Here is a 19,218-nt window from a genome sequence, read left to right as displayed (position 1 = left end):
AAGTAATAAATAGGCACTTACAAGAACAATAATGTGTATAACAAAGGTTTATAATATTACTAGTGAAATCTGAGATTTCACAGAACAGAAAAATTCAACAAGGAAAAATAATGACACCTATCAAGCATTTTTACAAATAACCCCTTTATTTCATATGTACATAGTGATTTATGGTAGGCCTACACATTAATCGAATTTATTATACCCATAAAAATACACCTTTTAGACATCTTTAATTTTACAAAGTGTAATCTAAAATGAACAATAAGATAAGTAAATAGAATTTTATTTTCAAAATTAAAGGAAAAATATAGAAATTAAAAAATGCGTTTGATTATAGTTTACACGATTATGGTGACAAAATATATTAGGATATTTTATTGCATTGGATAAGAATTGCAACAATATTGAATAGTAAGCTAAAAGTTCACTGATTAAAAATATATCATTTATGAAAGATGAGGATATAAAGGATATTCATCCTTTAAATGGAAGTTTTGAGGTTTAAATTATTATGTTTTAACATGTATCTTTATTGAAATACAATAGGCACTTGTTTGGCAATTCTACAGTATCTGATTCTTCTTAAGAAAATGTCAAGCTGGAAACTCGCAAAATGCAGATTCAATAGTATAAAATAGGGACTGTCGATTTAAATAAACTTACAAATATAAAAGAACCTGCTTAATGTAAAAAGCTCAGAGTAATAGCGCTCTACCGCTTATTGAGTTGTCCATACTGACAAAAACCGTTATATTATTATCAATTGCGAAGTTAGCTACGGTTTGCAGCAAAACAATGGGCCCGTAGGAGTACCTACAGTAGTAGAGAATTGCAAGCACAATGACGAAACCGTCCGCTACACGTTTGTTGCTACGCGAAAAATTTGCAACACTTTTGTTTTATGCAATAGAGCGAAATGGGATTTCTTTACGCGGGTCACCTAAAATGGTTTTCATTAATACTAAATTATCGATTTATTTCCAGTGACTGACATCCATCCTTTATCCGCTGTATGTATTTTTTTCTTGTTCAGGAATCTTGGAAAGTACAGTCTTAATGACGATTTTTATTAAACAGAAATGTAGATCATGAGAATTGCCGTCAGATGCCATAATTAGTTTAAAACATAAAAATTGACATCCACATATCCTGTAACCTTCATATGGTTATGAAGTAGCTAGTTTGTATTACATCAGTCAGAAAATGGTATAAGGTCTTGTACAATAAATCTTGTGCCCAATTTGGCTGCTTTATTTGCTGTTTTACACTAGGCAGTTTCTGGGATTGATCATGTAGGAATGTGCAGTTTGTAGATGTTTCCAGCTCCATGACAGATAACGGGCAGTTTCTCAGTTGATAAAACGTGACTACCGAGTTGTCAGTCGTAACAATATATTATTCTGTGATCAACCATCAACATTGGGTTTCTAAAATAAAATAGATCGTGAACCTTATTGAATATCAGTATTTCAAGAAAACAAAGTCCGGCGTGCAATTAAACAAATAAGACCAAAATGACACAAGTAATAATAAATATGCGTTGACAGTTTTAACAGTATCGAATCTGCGAAACACATTTGTAAATCTGTAGGGCACACCACATTTTTATGCATGCACAGATCTTGGTTCAAATGTTTGTTGAAAAATAGGACATGTTCTAATTTTTGCAATTTTCAATCAATTTCTGTGTATTACACTACAATAATATTCATTGGTCTTGATCTTGCACAAGAACATGTACCATTTTTTGACCCATGAATACAGAACATGAAAACATGAATCTTTCTTGAAAGAAGTGGATCGTAAAATTTTATATAAAAAATAAACTATTAACTGAATTTCCAGTTTGAATTAGTTTAGCTGAAAAATTATATTTATTATTTCTGAACATTGTTGAAAAAAAGTGTTCAAAACTATTATGTGTATATTTAAAGTTGACATATTTATTGTAAGACTCTGATGTTTTATGTTAAAATGCATTAACTCTTCAGTTCTATATTGTCTATGATTAAAGTTCTAACCATTTTAGAACTTTACATAATTTACACTTTAATAAATACATGATTTTAAATTGAACACTAAAAAATTCATAATTCAAAATTTACTATCATTTAAAATTGTTGAAATTCAAAACAACGCTGTAAAAACACAAATAACAACAAAAAAACTAATTTAATATACACACTAGTTTAATATGTTTTTTATAAAAAGGCACATTTGATAATATTATAAAGACATTTGAGTAAATGAAACAAGTTTATTTAAACAAATATTAATTGACCAGTGTTCTCTTAGAAGTCAAAACTGTCAGATCAAAAGCTTACATGTAATCAGTGCCATTAGCACCATCAAATGTGCAACCAATAAATAATTATATACAGTAAGTATTTGAAAACTGTTATTGTACATTTTTTAATTATTTTTTAAAGGCACGAATCATAATGGATAATTCATATGTTTGTACCTATGTTATACATTTAACACGTTCGCGGTTATGGCCGTGATAGCCAATCAAAACCAGATTTACTTCAAACTATGGTCCAATCAGAAGTGAAATCATTTTTTCAAAATAAGAAAGTTAAATGTGTCCTTATAAGTGGATCCTATGAGAAAAAAGTGTCCGCAAACGTGTTAAACATAAAAATATCAAGACTTTAATAACTACACTAATTGATTAATTGGTACATCATAAATATTTTTTATATATTTGTACAATTTGAATGACCTATAACTAAAATACCTAATTTTCTTATTCTTTATTTGCAAAAACTAAAAATTTACAAGAACCATTTTGTTTTATACATGCAAAAAAATGTTAAAATATTATTTTCTGTCTAATTTTCTATGAACATGAGTCCAGCTCTCAAAAACATTTTTAAAAATAAGTTTATATATTTAGGTACCTACCTATTCTTACCTACACAAGATTTAAATTCATTATAATTTCATAAATATTGCAACACTAATATTTTGTGTGCAGATTTTACAGATCTGCAAAGTTGAAAATGTAAGTGTCATTGTTAGCGATGGAAATCATACAATTTGAAATGTTTTGTGCAATTTTGAAATTAGGCTGACTGGTGAAATGGCTTCCCGGAAACGGGCGAAAACACTCCGCCATTGGTTGATTCGAAAGAATTGTGACGTAGTTCATTTTTACAAATTTTTTCGTACATTTTCAAGAAACTTCGTCGTACAATTAAAGGCTCTAACTTTTACCGCGTGCGCGAAAATATTTTTTTTTTACAATATCCCGTAGTGCTGAATTCCCGTTATATATATAAATATATTTATAGAGCTCTTTCGTTTCTTTTTTATCCACATATAAGTGGTGTGTAAATCTGTAGTTTTAATTTTAGAGGAGTTTAATACATTAAAATCTATGCATTCTAAAAAAATATTTAACAAATGAACAACAACACAATTATTTTGGATAGTCATAAACAATGATGTATAATAATTAAATGGACACGTTACTTTTCCATGATAATTGGCAATTGCCTCCATTTTCAAACAGACTTTTATAATGATCAGGGCCTCGACTATGATGGGAAGATAAAGACGTCATACATTCACCTCGATGGTAAATGGTTGAAGATAAATTACATCTAGCTATTATAAAGACATATAGCTGACCTTCAAGTTTTGGGCGGTACATCGATATGAAACAAGACGAATCGTACGTCACAGTATACATATCTACGCTCTAAAATGACATAGCTTCAATATGACGTCATAGTTGAAGATAAAAGTCTCCCAACCGACTACAAAGACATACTACCGATACCTCCACCATTAAGTTTTGATGTAAGTACCCCTCGATACGTTTATCTTTGCATTTAAGTGTCAAAGTTTTGTTCCACCGAGCAATTTTTCCTTTAATTATGATTTATTAAAATTTTTAATGGTTTTGAGGTTGGCACTTTTTTTTTTAAAAGCCTATTAAAAATATGAGAGAGAAATAAATAAATTTTGAAGTCGAATTATATTCCGACATAGTTATAGCTGACAGTTGTCAGTTTAATAAAACAAACGCCTAGATGTGAAAATAATGTCGCTAGGTTTCTGTCCTATTAACAAATAAAGAGTATCTAGAAAGTTACCACTGTAAAAAAATAGTTAAGTTATTTTATTTTTTCCATCTGTTTTACTATCTTTCTGAGAGAATGTATCGAGAGTCGGCCTTGTAATCGCTCAGTACTACCTCAGATAAATACAGACGATCGTTAAGCATTTCTTTTTGGCAATGGTCAAAAGTCATACAAAAATCATGTTCAAGCAAGCATCTTTTGCTTGAATTGGGATTTATTGGAGTTTATAATCGCTTTAAAGCGGGCACTTTTTATCATAGAAGCCTATTTAAAATATAAATGAAAACTATTTCAAATGTTAAAAATGTAAAGAACACGGACTAATTGTTTGCGGTTATTCCATTGGCTAGTTTCGATCATATGATGTCGATAAGACAAGTAGGTAGAACATACCGAGATAAGATACAGATAGTACAGAAGTTAAGTATACTGTCTCGATATATACAGATGAAGATAGCGTTCATAATCGAGGCACAGGCGTGATGCTATGAAGAATAGTATCTTCTTGTGTGATTACAAAATGATTCAGTAACATTGCAACTGTGAAAACAGAACAGATATATGGTTCCATTTATAAATGCAATCTAAGGTTCATGTTCAGGTGGGTATGAGAGAATGTGGCAGGGAGTTTTGAAAAATACACCACAATACCCTGATTAATTATTGAGAATAAAATCTTTCTTGGATTTCTTTCTTGAAATTGGGAATCACATCTGCGACACCAGTTTCCCAGTTAGCCGTCTAACCAACTGTGCCACGGCGCCTGTATCTTTACATGAAGGTACGATGATCAGTCCCACGCTTCAAGTGCCAGCCTAAAGACTATGAAATATTACAGTGTAAAAACACCTTTTCAAATAAACATTTTATGTCTACCATGCCGAGAATCGAAAACGAGACTATTTGAATGATAGGCAAACACGCTGATCACTAGACCCCAGTGTGCCGTGCCTATGCTGTTTAACCCATTGCAACACAAAGCCGGCGAATCGCTGTGCAAGGTCAATTTATCACTGACCCCCAAAGCTTTGTTTGTCTTTGAAGTGATTTTTTTTACATTTAAACTGAATGACAATAACTTTATTCATAAAAATGACATAAATAAGTATATTTCGGTTACTGATTTCATAATAAAATGAAATAATCACAATTTATTTCACATTATTTATTAAGAAATATTAATTTAGTCTTCATGTTATTGTAATAAAAAAATGTGTCCAAATTAAATAGTGTGTTGTATGAACAAATTATGCCATCTTTATTACTGGTGCAATGGGTTAATCCCTAAATTAAATTAAACTATTAAAATGTAGTTAACACTTTGCAGCACTGAAACTAAATTTGTGCCCTAGATTTTATTTATTTATCCATTTTCTTCCTTTTTTTGACAGACTGAATGTTTTGTTTTATCTGAATATAACATTACTGGAGTGCGAGCCTCGGTTAGAGCTGCTGTCCCGCGATGCGTTGTGCCTCTTGAAGGGGTTCCAGGATGGGGCTCTCCTGGCCCCCGAATAGGGGCGCCCTGGGGTGCCAGTGGAGCCGTTACTGGATGTGGTGGAGGCTGCGGACACGGAACCCTGGTTGGACCCATTCTTGTGGCCGGGGGCACCATTTACCTGAAATAATGTGAAAAATATTTGTACATCGTAATTTCTTAAAATCGATTCGGGTTGTGGTCCCGTGGCTAGTGTCTCGGACTCGCAAATCAAAAGTCCGTGGTTCGAATCCCACTCTACCCCAACTTGATTTCCATTTTCTAATGGTGAGTTATTTGCAGCTCGTTGGAAATGGGCCTCAGAATGAAATATCTAGGTAAATCACAAGAATGCAAATATTTATTTTTCCTTTAAAAAAAAAAAAGAATGCGCCAACCATTACACTGAGGTGGACATTTCTCCACTTGATTCCTTGATGGTTATATTTCACACACAGAAATGTATTCTTCATCCGCCTGGACACAGAAAATCTGTACTACTGTACAGTATATATTTTTTAATATGTAAAAAATTGGTAAACTGTAAACATATTCTATTTTTCGTACAGAAAACTTAATTTGACTTAATTTTATAGATAAAATTGAAGTTAAATCTTCCCATTAGAAACATGGGCCCTGAAATTATAATGCCTCGATAAAAACTTTTCAAGATCAAAAATAAAAAAAAGTCAATGTGGCATTTTTCACACATCCGTCGTTGTTCTATGATCACAACGATATTTATTTACATACTAAACTTACCTGACTAATTTTTCCATCCGTAAAGTCTGTAGGTGTTGCCTGAAAGTAAAACAAACATTATTAATTAGCTCTATAAATATGTTTTTTTTTTTTTTTTAAAAGAAATATTTGCGTTCTTATGATTTACCCAAATATTTCATTTTGAGGGCCATTTTCAACGAGTTGTAAATAAATCACTATTAGAAAATGGAATCGAGTTGGGGTAGAGTGGGATTCGAACCACGGACCTTCGGTCCGTGGTTCGAATACTAGCCACAGGACCACAACCTGATGTTGATCTAAGTAGTACATCACTGAATTATACCATATAAGCTTATTAAGAATTATCTTTTTATTTAAATAGATACAAAATCTTTGTCATCAATAATTGATTCAAAATTTTCTAACTTTGAATAGTAATAAAAAGTACGCAAATTAAGTTGGGTATATTTTTTTTTCTCCGCACCCGGGCGGTTAAAGAATTCAGTTCTGAGAGAGAAATACAACCGGAACCCTGGACGAGTGTGTTCAATTCGATGGCTACACTCAGGTAAAAATTCTGAAGAAGGAAATAGATTGCAGAAAAGTTGGCATGTTCCCTACCATGATTAAGGTCCCATAACAGGAGGAAAATACAAAAATATTGGTTTTAAGGGTGGTTCATTTCCCTGGACTGGCACCTGAATCATAAGACGGATCACTTTAACCATGGGGAATCCCGCGAGACAAAAAGCTAGTTAGTCAGAAAACATTTTTTTTGCACCACAACAGGTCAGGAGACCAAATTACAGTGGTGAATTACAGCACAGAAAACCCAGGCTTGAGAAAAATAAAAAAATCACATTTAATTTTTGTGTGCTCACCGGGAATCAAACCCGGAACCTTGCGTGCGTGAGTCAAGCGTTTTAACTACAACACCACCAAATTATTTTAACGCTTTGTATCCCGGAGCCGGGTCACGTGATTACATAACCACGCGCCGTGTCCAGGTACCTAAAAAAGTGTATTTTATTGACATCTAGTGACTTTTATTAGTTATTTTTTGCTGTTGGTAAACTACGTGAAAACATGGGACCGGGACACAATGCGTGGTTATTATAATCACGTGATTACACGGCTTCGGGATCCAAAGCACAAAAAAAGGAGTGAGACCCTGTATATGTACGAACATTGCAATGTGGCTCTCCCTAAAGGCCAATGTTGGCAAAACTATCATACAAAAATGACTTATTAAATTGTTTCAAATAAACGTGAGAAGTTTCAATTGATTTAACCCAGTATTTTCATAATTATGACACTTTTAAGAAACTCTTCACAAAGCATGAAATTTCACAAAAATGGGCCGGGCACAGGGTAAATTCTATGTGTATTTGACCAGTTCTCAAAGTGTTCATATTTTATTTTTTTTCAAAGTCAAAAGACAAAAAAAAGCACCGGACTCTCATTTCTGGGCTGGTATTCTGAACGGAATTGCGCACTAAGACATCGCTCTGTTAGCGTGTTTTAAGTATGTAAATATGCATTAAAAATGTGTTTTCTATGCGTACTTTTGCGTTCAGAATATCACTCCTGGTCAAACGAGTCTCAGTCCATTTTCTGAGAATTATTTGACATCACAATAGCATGCAACTTTTTTGGCAGAAATAGTCTGCGAGGGCCGTAATTTCTATTTATTAAAAATAAATGTATTTAGTAATAGTAGCAGGTTATTGTATTTATTTTAACCCCTTATGTGGATTTGTGTCCACGAAGGCAAAATTGTAACAATATTGTCATGATAAACGTAACAAAGAAGCTGCAAGTTTGTTGTGGCAACACTGTAGCTTCTTTGCAGAAGCAAACATCATGCAAGTTTGTTGCATGGTAATTAGAAAGCTTGATTTAAACTTGTCTCAAGTGTACATAGTCGCCATGACAAACTTGGTGCAAACCTTTTCTTTTGCTACTTCAAACTTGTTGCAAGTCTAAATCAAGTTTATATCGATATCTGGGAAATGATTGAGGTACACTGCATTTGGTGTACCAATGTAATGCTCTATGTGCGGATAGGAAAATGGTGAAAGTGAAGTTACGTTTCCTTTTTTTATAAGCGGGGTATTTTTAAATTAATATTTAATGATTTTAAAGAGGTGTTTTTCATGCATCAAAATTATTCTGTTGATCGCAAGAGAGTATTTAAGGTTATAAAAATCATAATGTTATTTGTTCATACCTTTAAATAATTTCTGTCCATTGGTGTTACAAGTTTAACACTAAGGGAGTCTCCTGAGGCCTTTATAAGTTTGACAACTTCATCGTGTGGGCACCATTTTACATCCCGGTCGCCTATGGCCACAATGAAATCCCCTTCTCGCATTCCACCAAGCTGAAACATGAATATAAATAAGCATTTATTATCGTTTACTAGCGATTAAAAATCATACAATTTAAAATGTGCTCATGCACATCACCACGCACATATGTGTAGTGTTCAGCACTACCTAGCGGGTGTTTTAATAAATGGTATAATATTGAATGGAGTTAGGTTCAGGGCGTAGTTAGCTAGAATGAACTGTGTGAAGTTGTTGTGAGAGGTTAATTAGTGGTACCACCTTAACCAGTACCGTCTGAAATTTGAAATTTGATGTTGAAATCTTATATTTGTGTTTTCGCATTTGCGTAACGATATTACTTAATTTCCAATAATTGTCTACGTATTTTAATTAAGTGATTTTTCAACATTTTAGGGCTCACAATTTACAATGTAACTACAAAATTAGGCATTGAATCGACTTCTCCAATTCATCATAATATTATTATTCAAAATTAAAGGGGGGGTTTTTCAAACAATTATGAAATTAAACTTCTGTCTCGGCAGTACTACTAAAATCTTCAGTACTTCTACTAAAATCTATGTAATATTGTTCACACTTACATCAGCAAGTGATCTTGACTCAACACTGGCAATAATAACCGGAGCATCGCCTCGTACTGAGAATCCAAACCCGTCTCCGACAACCTTTTCGTGTCCATTTTCTCCTTCATCCGGGGAACTATTTACATTGCATTCACTAGAAATTCTCCTCACCAAAGCGTCGCTATTAGTTTTACTATCCACTTCGCCATTTTGTTTTGGCGACACCATATACCCGAAGTTTTCAGCACCAAGTGACTTTTGAAAATAGGCATTACTTTTACCATTCAGATCTTTTCCATTTTGAAAAACATCATTTTTTATTCTTATCCTATTTCCGTCTGTTTTGATATTATACCGCAAATCATTTGCAGACATATTTTTCTCGTTATATTTAGTTATTAATGTGTCTATGTCTTGTTTCGAATTGCTGTTTCTTCGATCGTAATTATTGTTATTGTAACCGTTAATATAAACGCCATTTTGTCGAGTCACTGGTAATTTACCACTGCTTCGTTTTCGCTGTTCCGTGTAGTCTAATCTTGTAGTGTCATCGTGCTGTAGTTTGTATTTTTCATCGCTTTTAATTATATCTCTCTGGTAATAGTAAGCGCTGTTATCTTCAGATCGGTCTCTCTTTTCATATAAAGAGACATTTCTCAATACTTTTCCTCCGTTTTTGTAGGGAATGTCTTCGTACAGTTTCCCATTAACGCGTCCTCTCTCGACTCTTTGTTTGTCTTGTCTCGACTTGGTGTTTGTTTGTGATTTTTGTAGTTGAACTAATCTCGGCGCACTCCAATGTCTTTTAGCGGAGAAAATAGCGACCGGGCCTAATGTTTTGAAGAGATCTTCTACTCTATGCTGCGCAAAGTCAGGCTGCGTTAGAGACAGTTGGAACTTTGTGGACGGCATGATGGTTGGTGGATCGAGTTGTTCCGAGAAGTCAGGACCGTCGGGAAGAAGAGCAGATTGGTTGATCGCTTTCTCATGATGCTGTTTCAATACTCGACAGAGGGATGCTTTACTTTTTAGTTCTCTGTAAAAAAGAAATGTATTTATTGATTATTGGCTGTTATTATAGGAAAAAAACTTGAGGATTAGGTAGATGATCGAAATAATTATAAAATATTTTTAAAAAGTGGATAGTGTGTTTCCAATGTCATGTTTTGAATGAATAGACATTACAGATAAATTAAGACATTACAGATAGTGCAAAAAATATTCACTACCTTCCATAACACAAATACAAGAGCTACTGGACGCTCTACCCTGATGCTCCAAAAACAATTGAAAATCAACGCTCGGTCAAAGAGTACACAACCTACTCCCATTGTCCATGAGGACAATTAATAAGTACTCTAATATAGAATTGCTATTAAGAAATGGATAATGGAGGTGGGTTGCGCACCGATCAATGAGTGGATCAGGCCAAATAGATAAAAAAGTGTTTTTTTTTGTAGGTTTTAAATGATTTTATTGTGTTAAGGCGTGTCTCAAAATGATGTTAATTTTTTGCTCGGCACGGAACACAAAAATTAATTAATTCTCCATTTAGCATAATAAAATATTTCTCAAGACTTAAATGAAGTATTGTGATGCTCTAAAATTATCATGTGTAATGAAAGCGACATATTTTTTTTAACAAACCTGCACATTCTCTGTAGTCTAAGTGCTTCTTCATAACAATTGAGAGCCTCTAATAAATGCGCCTTACCGAGGGCCAGTTTTTGTATTTCTTGACTAGCTAGGGAACTATTTGTATTAGATCCGCTTTTCAGGGGACTTCCATCAACGTTTCTGCAAAAAAAATACGCATATTATTATCTGCAAGAATATGGACCTCTACCATTGATTCCTCTAGCGTGCGGTCTTCTTTTGTCAACAAAATGATCCATGCCGAAGAACATTAATTTTACTTTCTTGTGGATTAGGCCGGAACCCTGGACGAGTGAAAATAAATCCGGCTAGTAGTAAAGATTCGATTCCTGGGCTGCGATTGCAAACGCTATCTTTATCAGTACACATCAAGACAGTATAAAGTAAAATTGATATTTTTGTACAAAAATGTGTATATTTGTATGAAAATTTGGAGTATCTTTGTCAGTGACCTGTAATTAAACATGTTTAGAAAAACAAATTGTATACATATTACATTTTTCATACAGAAAACCTTATTTTACTTTGTAGATGAAATTGAAGATAAATCTTAACTTCCCAATGAAATAAGGGGGAGGCTGGATATGAAATAAGTTTGTGTAAGCAAAGAACTGCCCTTTCAATAAAGACTCATATTTGTCAGTTTCGGGGAGGCCCTTTCCATACTGAGGCATTTAGAATAAAATATTTTTTAATAAACTACATATGTCTTTGTTAAATATGTTATAAGGAGCAAAGTTCACACCTTAGGGGAGCAGGGTGGGCAGGCCTTGGCCAGGAGAGAGACAGATAGAGCCAGCGAGTGGCGCTCATTCTCCTTCCCTCTAAGTGTGCTCACTTATTGATAGTATAAATAAAGCACACAGCCAAATAGTAAATCAGTTGATCTCTACTACTCGTGTTTGATTCATCTCTACGCTGTTTGCCTGCCCTCTGGACTCGATTATTGGACTTCTCGTCCTATGGACCCGGACCACTATAATTTCTTCCGGCTTTTAAAAGTCTTTTTAAAAGTACTGTCTATTCGGTTTTAGATAGAACTTGGACAAGTATGGGTTTAGATTGCCGCTTTACAACCAGTGGAAAGGGGGACCCGCTAATTCGCCATTAGCGCTTCAGATACATGCAACAATTGTCTTTAAATGCAATCATTAGTTTATAACCTTACCTGTCATTCTTAGACGTAAAATCACACCAGTCAGGAAGGTTAGGTTCCGACCCATGCACATTTGTTAGTCTTTCTTGTGTTTTGCTTGATGAAGAACTTCTGGTTGTGGTAGCATTCAGTAATCCGGTCGCAATGTGATGATGAGAAAGTGCTGCAAGAAAGATTTAAACAATTCATGAACATTTTCTGTTTAGATTAGGTGATCCTAATGGACAGGTTCCAGCGTATTATCGTTTGATATGTGGAGAAACCCGCAGAGGATATATAGGCTCTCTTCTTTTTTCTTGCTCTTGCCTAGCTACCGAAACGATGGTCGTGTTCATCGGTCCCCATTTTCGGGGGACCCTGCAGTACCAGAGCCCTCCTGCGTTGAATTTTATCTTCCATGAATAAATCTTTACAGAGAAGCAACACCTTCATTATAGCCCACATATATGAAGAAACCTTTACACGTAATAACCTTAAAATTCACAATGTCATCAAAGTATACCACATTTGGTGATCAGCATTATGAGGGATTAAAAGAATAAAGATTCAAAATGAAGAAGAACTTAAGTTTACCAGTAAACCGTTATTACAATATGCCACGATTATTACTGTCCATCTAATGTGTAATAGATAATTATACCCAATGACGTATAGTTAAATAAATACATTAATGTAAGTGTGTAATACATAATGGCATTTCTATTAGTCGGTAATTGCCTTACTTGCCATCATTATCTAACAGACTTTTGTCAAGATTAGAAGTGCAATAAAAAATAATTTCACATTTTAATTATAAAATCAAAGCTATGAGTCACCTTGTGCTTAAAAAAATAAACTATTTAACAATTTTTTTTAAATATAAATCTTAGGTAAAAAGAAAATTTATGTTTTTTTTTTTTAAATGTATTAAGCCAAATATGTAAGTATTATAAATTTTTGTAAAAGACAGATTTGCCGTTTATATTAATAAAATAAAATAAAATGGGCAATTATCACAGATTTTTTTATTAGCTAATAAATTAATCTAAAAATACACGGCCGATTGGTACTATTCTTATTAAAATCTGTTTAGAATTAAGGGAGATATAAAGGATTAAATTCTAGTAATTTGAATAGTGCCAAAAACAAACAATTCGTGACGTCATCAAGTATGACGTCTTCGGATGTTTTGTGACGTCATTGGATTTTTTTTCATCAATGTCTATGGATTTTATAGAGTATTGTAGATAGCTTCTTTTTTCTATGTGTCGTTTGTTTACATTTACGGCGTTCTGTCACTTATCAAACGCTACGAGTTGTGATTTATAATTTTCACGATAAATTGATAATTCAATTTATCGTTATCATAATAAATTTAAATTTAGAAGAGGTTGAAAACCATAAAATAATAAGAGAAATTCGAGATGTAAGATGTAATCCGTTTTCACTTTCATCTGTCAGTGCATGGAACTAGAGTGGGTAAAGGGGGGGCTTAAGATAATATGCATAGACAACTCTCCTTATATTGTTATCTGTGGCCTGTGGCGTTACCAACATTAAAATGAATGCGTTACTCGTGAAGTTCTGTGAGAAAACTTATTACCAACTTACGAAACGATCGTTTTCGAAAGACCTTATTTTCGAAACGAAAATAATGAATGAAAATATTCATTATAAGGGTTTATGCACTTAGAAAATCTTTATAAAATCTTTTATATGTAGAGTAGGTTAAATCCGATATTCCTTCCGAGTGATAATACCCTATTTGATAGATTGAGCTCTGGAATTTTTGGGCTGTTAACCATTTTTGACACATATAACAAAGCAAAACTATGATTGACACAAGTCATAAAAACGCTAAAGCACGTTTGACACATGTTATAACAACGCTAAACCATGTTTGACACATGTTATAGAAACGCTATACCATATGTCAATCATTCTAAAATTACTTTTTCTTAAATACATTATTATTTGGCTTACAATAAACTACCTTTAAGATATTTCACTAATTTGAATCTAATTACCTTTATAGAATTCGGTTTTGATATGAACCAAAGACACCCACGAATATGGCACATAGCTGAGGACAGTTTCTGCTTGCATCTGTTAAAGAACAAAAAACAAATATATTGAAACAAAATAATAAAAACGTACAAAAACTAATTACTAATATTATACATGATAAAAATTCAACTTTTTCCTGCAACCAATTATTTCAGGAAGCTGAACTTTTGAAGCCACGAGAAATCTATTGCCAGCAGTGTCTAAAATATGTAACCATCTAGGGACACACACAAAAAATTTCATCACAATTGGTCCAGCCGTTTAGGAGTTTAAAAGAGAAGAATTATATATATATATATGAGGATATTCATATAGACTTGAATAAGTTTTCACTATTTTCCAACAGATGGTATTATCTTAGCCTTTTTACATCGGGCAATACTACAGCCAACTTCATCGTGAGGCTCCACCATTAGTCTTGAAATGATAATATATTCTATTCCACCGAAGTGAAAACAACATATTTTTTCATAGCGTTAAACATGTCAAATTTTGTGCCAAAAAAGAGTGTTTGCGGGGAATTTCACCGCATTACTTTGTCCAAAAAAACATGCACTTATGGCAACCATGCGCTGCCGGAAACCACATACAGAGATTGGTTTTGACACTTTCAAAATAATGATTTTGATGTTGAAGATAAAGGACACCCTGGCGCGTCGGATAACTTTGAAGACGAAGAATCGGAAGCATTACTTGGTTCATCGAGTCTTCAGACCTAAGTCAAGTGTAAAATGAGTTTGTAGAATTTTTGGGGGTTGATCACACAACAGTTGCCAAACCTTTAAAAGTACCAGGAATTATTCAAAAGCAAGGAAATTGGGTGCCGTACGAATTGAAGCCGAAAGACGTCGAACAAAAACAGCGAGAACTTTTTCAAGTCCTCAATACAAACATACTATATATGTTTGAATTACAGTTGTTTTTTAGTACACATATCCTTATAAATATAAATAAATTTTGCTGTACACATTATGTGATGAGGAATGTGGGATCAGCTAAAAATCAGTTTAGAACGAGACAGGAAATGGACTCAGGAAAGAAAAGGAATAAAAAAAATAGAGGATGTAAGGTTTCTAAAAATAAATCATCATGTGTCAGGTGTTTCTTAGTTAAATACTAAAAAAAAATATATAACAATACCTTTTGTCTAAGTGACTGGTATTGATGAGCTAATGTTTGACTCTCCTGACACAAGTCGAGACAGAGGGGAAGGTCATCACATAGTTCTCTTTCTCTTGCTGCACATTCCTCTTCAGCTCCTAACACCAGTTTTTCAAAGAGGCATTCACGAGCTTGGGCCTGAAAAAGTCAAACAAACCATTAAATATTATTATCATAAGAAACGCGCGTATCTGTTATTACAGAGGATAACGGCAGACTGATAATATGCATGCCTGGTTATGTTAAACAGTATCCGCTCAAGTAGAAGATGACTATGTTTCAAAATGAACTGTATTCAGATGTCCAAGTATACTAACTTACATAATATAGCTATTGGGTATCAGAATTTTATAGGCTCGCTGTCAGCTAGTGGTTGAAAAGTGGTGTCCGAATAATGGTGGTTTGAAGATATTTTGTTTACTCCACATACTTTTGTTCATTTATTATATATACGGCCTAAGCCAATCACAACAGTTATATAAAAAAACGTATGTACAAGAAACTGAACAAAAAGTACATGAAACTATTTTTCTACATAGCCTTATACCCATTTAAAATACGAAGGAGAAAAACGTAAATTTTAATTTGTCATTGAGCGAGGAGTAAATTTTGACAATTTGAAATTTTGAAAATTCGAGGAAGTAAACGCGCATGCGTAAGATCAAACGACATTTCAGATGAAATAATGCGCACGCGCCGTAAGATAAAACGGCAATACTTCGCAAGAAATGTTTCAACTGTGAAAAATAAAAAAAAACATGTTTTTTTTCATCGATATATCTTATATCCATATCTTCCTGAAAACACGCATTGATAATTCGCTACCGATATTCAAATATTGTTGCTACATTTAAATGTAGTATACTGTCTTGATATGTAAAATATTTTATTTTATACAAATAAACGGCACTTGATACTGGAGGGTGTGATTTTATTAAATGATGCGAATGCCCAGTTGCATTCCACCGCCAACACTACTGACTAGTCCAACTCCTTAGCGTCCACGTCGTGAACCCTGGCCAATGGGAGCACACTCATAACGGTGTGATCACAGCAGATAAAGAGAGGATGAAAGGGGAGTTTCTGGTGCCTCCAAACCAGAACCAACCAGCTAAGGGAAGGTAACCCCGACAGAAAAATCTACCAGAGAAGGCAACGGGAAACCACTCTGGTCATCTTTTCCCAGGAATTACTATGGCGAGAACATCCAACAAGCAGTTGTCCTGGCCTCGGAGTAGGGCAGAACCGAGATGCTTTCGCTGTAGTGATCACCAACGTCGGGACCGTCGGACCCGATAAGGCACAGCAAGAAGAAACGGCACTTATTGCCTTTTACATATTAGTTGGAAAATAAATTATATACTGGCAGGTAAGTGGAGTTAAGTTATGAAGTTACAAGTAAAAGATAGCATTTAAAACTAAATAAATAAAACAGTAATTATTTACAAATTAAAAATTGTGACCAGTCATAAAGATATTGATAAAAAACTATGTGTCTCGATATGGATAAAGTACGTGTAATATTTACCAGCATAAGACAGACAAGCATGTCCAGCATATCTGGACCGAGGTCCATACTGGGGGCGTTGGTGAAGTTCTCGTGGATGTACCGGAACATTCCGGCCGCTCTGAGCAGGGAATCTACTGCAGAATCCAAACCCTTAGCTTCGCAGCGATCCTTTATAAATAAATAACACAATCAGTACTTGAAGCATCATCCCTTTTCCATACCCAGTAGTGTATAAGGCACCGCATTGGTAAGCCAAATGCAGCGTATTTGGATCATTTATTACTGAGAGCCTTAACCATACCTGCCTACTTCCAGATCCAAGGTATCCAAAGACAAGCCCCTTAGAACCGAGAGTGCTTCCGTCGAGCATATTCTATATGTTCTAGCAAGAGCTAGGAGAGATTGCCTATGTCCACTTAAAATAATTTGCCTAAAATATTGCAATTCACATCAGTGTGTTCAACAGCCAGCTGCATAAGATATACCTCACTGTACAAGGATGTAAAAATTGTAAATATTATTTATGTAGGTAAGTGAACAGAATTTGGTTGTTACCTGCTTAGCACCGATTTGTGTATAAATGGCAGCCATGTTAAATAAAATACACGCCTTTTCAAATGCCACTGTCCTCTGACAGGAAGGAACACCTGTGAAAGAAAAATGATGGAATCAATCATAGATTTTATAAATATTTGCACTTTCAGTCAAGTAGAGCCATTTTCAAGCAGTCGAAAATAACTGTGCTTGAAAAATAGGAATCGAGTTGCATTAGAGCGAGGAATATCTTAAACCTCTGGTCCGTGAGTTTGTGACACTACCACAGGACCACACAAACCCAGTTGATAAACAAACAAATATTTTTTATAATTCATTAATAATTATCAACTACCACCATAATACATTTCTTAAGCTGATTCTAAACGAATATATGAAACTTATTATTCATAGATGGCGCTTTTATAATTTTTTATTGAAAAATGCCATTTTTACGTTTATTTTCAATGGAAATTTTACAAAACTTGGTTTGCGGAAACTTATTATTCATAGATGGCGCTTTTATAATTTTTTATTGAAAAATGCCATTTTTACGTTTATTTTCAATGGAAATTTTACAAAACTTTGTTTGCGGAAACTTTATACTATATTGATTGTAACAAATACCATTACAATCTACACAATATTGTTTTTGGTATGTATATATATTTACATATTTATACACACACAATTCTGGTTTTTTTATCCCAAGGGGGAGTAGGTATATTATTATTTATATCACTACAGAGATGGGTAGAAATTTTGTTTCAAGATTATGGATATTCGAGCGTTTACAGGGCTTATGACCTGTCATAGCCATCTGCAGGCGATTACTAGTAATTAATTTAACTCGGATAGAGTCTTAGCTACATAAATAAAGTAATTTGCTTTAATACTCAACCTCAATATCAAATACATAGATGGCGCTCCAAACGCGCTAGCGAAAGCTTTCCCTGTTTCATGACATATATACTAAAACCAAAAATGTCACCGATATGGATATTCGCTAATAAGCGGAATGGGGAATGTTGTAGAATTCTACATAAAAGTGGCCACTTGAACCCAACCTATGACAGGTCATAAGCCCTGTAAACGCTCGAATATCCATAATCTTGAAACAAAAATTCTACCCATCTCTGTAGTGATATAAATAACATTACAATCTAATTTAGGTCTTTTTCGCAAAATGGCGTACAAAACAAAAAATAAGTTAAAAATATTTTTTTGTTTTGTACACCATTTTGTGAAAAGGACCTAAATTATATTGTTCAATAAAAAATTATAAAAGCGCCATCTATAAATAATTACTTTCATATTTTCGTTTAGTAGCACCTTAATATAAACGCTTTGTGCTTGGCCATACTAGCGAAGGGTTTGCGGCGCGGCGATCAATATAGACACTACACTTGCTAACCATATGCTTGAGTTCACCGCGCCCGCGCCGGGCCTCAGACGCTTCGCCACTATGGCCAAGCACTAACCCACGACTGCGCAATCCAGATGTATTCAGAGTTGATCATTTCTCCTCCAATCAACAGAAATTCTGGAATTCCCCAAGGATCCCACCTGGGCCCTCTTCTTTCACTTCGATTTATAAATGATATTGGTGACTCGATCGAAAAATCCGACTACTTTCTCTTTGCTGATGACGTCAAGATTTTCAAATCTATTAAAAGTGCTGAGGACTCATCTTGCTTCCAAAATGATTTGAGTAATTTACGGCATTGATCTTTATCTAAAAAAATACCTTTTAGCATTCATAGAGAAGTTTTCAAAATTGATGTTTGCGCTACTAACTTATTTATTTATACATGAATTTCATGTTAGACTTTTGTCTGGCAAAAGAAAAATTGCTCGTACTAGGAGTAGGCTCAGTATAATATGAAGGGTCGGCAAGCCAGAAATATTAGTTTACCTAATGTTGCAATCGGTTCCTATATGGGCAAA

The 19,218-nt window shown here is 34.0% G+C and overlaps 1 protein-coding gene and 1 long non-coding RNA gene across 3 annotated transcripts in view; one reads left to right on the top strand and one right to left on the bottom strand.

Annotated features, from left to right (window-relative positions):
• The first annotated feature begins 3,535 nt into the window (after positions 1 to 3,535).
• On the top strand, positions 3,536 to 5,528 carry LOC148273506 (uncharacterized). The gene is made up of 2 exons (XR_015824562.1): positions 3,536 to 3,810; positions 5,486 to 5,528. It is a non-coding gene; the product is annotated as an uncharacterized LOC148273506 (long non-coding RNA).
• The window catches only part of Rhp (GTP-Rho-binding protein rhophilin), a 292,710-nt gene continuing 277,393 nt past the window's right edge, over positions 3,902 to 19,218 (bottom strand). For both annotated transcript variants that reach the window (XM_088238614.1, XM_088238615.1), the window contains 10 exons: positions 17,293 to 17,384; positions 16,756 to 16,905; positions 15,207 to 15,365; positions 14,027 to 14,105; positions 12,033 to 12,183; positions 10,856 to 11,005; positions 9,227 to 10,244; positions 8,525 to 8,677; positions 6,334 to 6,372; positions 3,902 to 5,713 (listed from right to left, as the gene is read on the bottom strand). In XM_088238614.1, the coding sequence (XP_088094740.1) occupies positions 5,501 to 5,713; positions 6,334 to 6,372; positions 8,525 to 8,677; positions 9,227 to 10,244; positions 10,856 to 11,005; positions 12,033 to 12,183; positions 14,027 to 14,105; positions 15,207 to 15,365; positions 16,756 to 16,905; positions 17,293 to 17,384 (2,204 nt within the window). In that variant the 3' untranslated portion in view covers positions 3,902 to 5,500. The remainder of the gene's footprint in view (positions 5,714 to 6,333; positions 6,373 to 8,524; positions 8,678 to 9,226; positions 10,245 to 10,855; positions 11,006 to 12,032; positions 12,184 to 14,026; positions 14,106 to 15,206; positions 15,366 to 16,755; positions 16,906 to 17,292; positions 17,385 to 19,218) is intronic.

This window comes from Micrasema longulum, unplaced genomic scaffold, assembly GCF_059751315.1.
Source record: "Micrasema longulum isolate JH-2025_06_02 unplaced genomic scaffold, ASM5975131v1 h1tg001930l, whole genome shotgun sequence".
Classification (NCBI taxonomy): domain Eukaryota; kingdom Metazoa; phylum Arthropoda; class Insecta; order Trichoptera; family Brachycentridae; genus Micrasema; species Micrasema longulum.
This window is presented reverse-complemented; position numbering and strand designations above follow the sequence as displayed.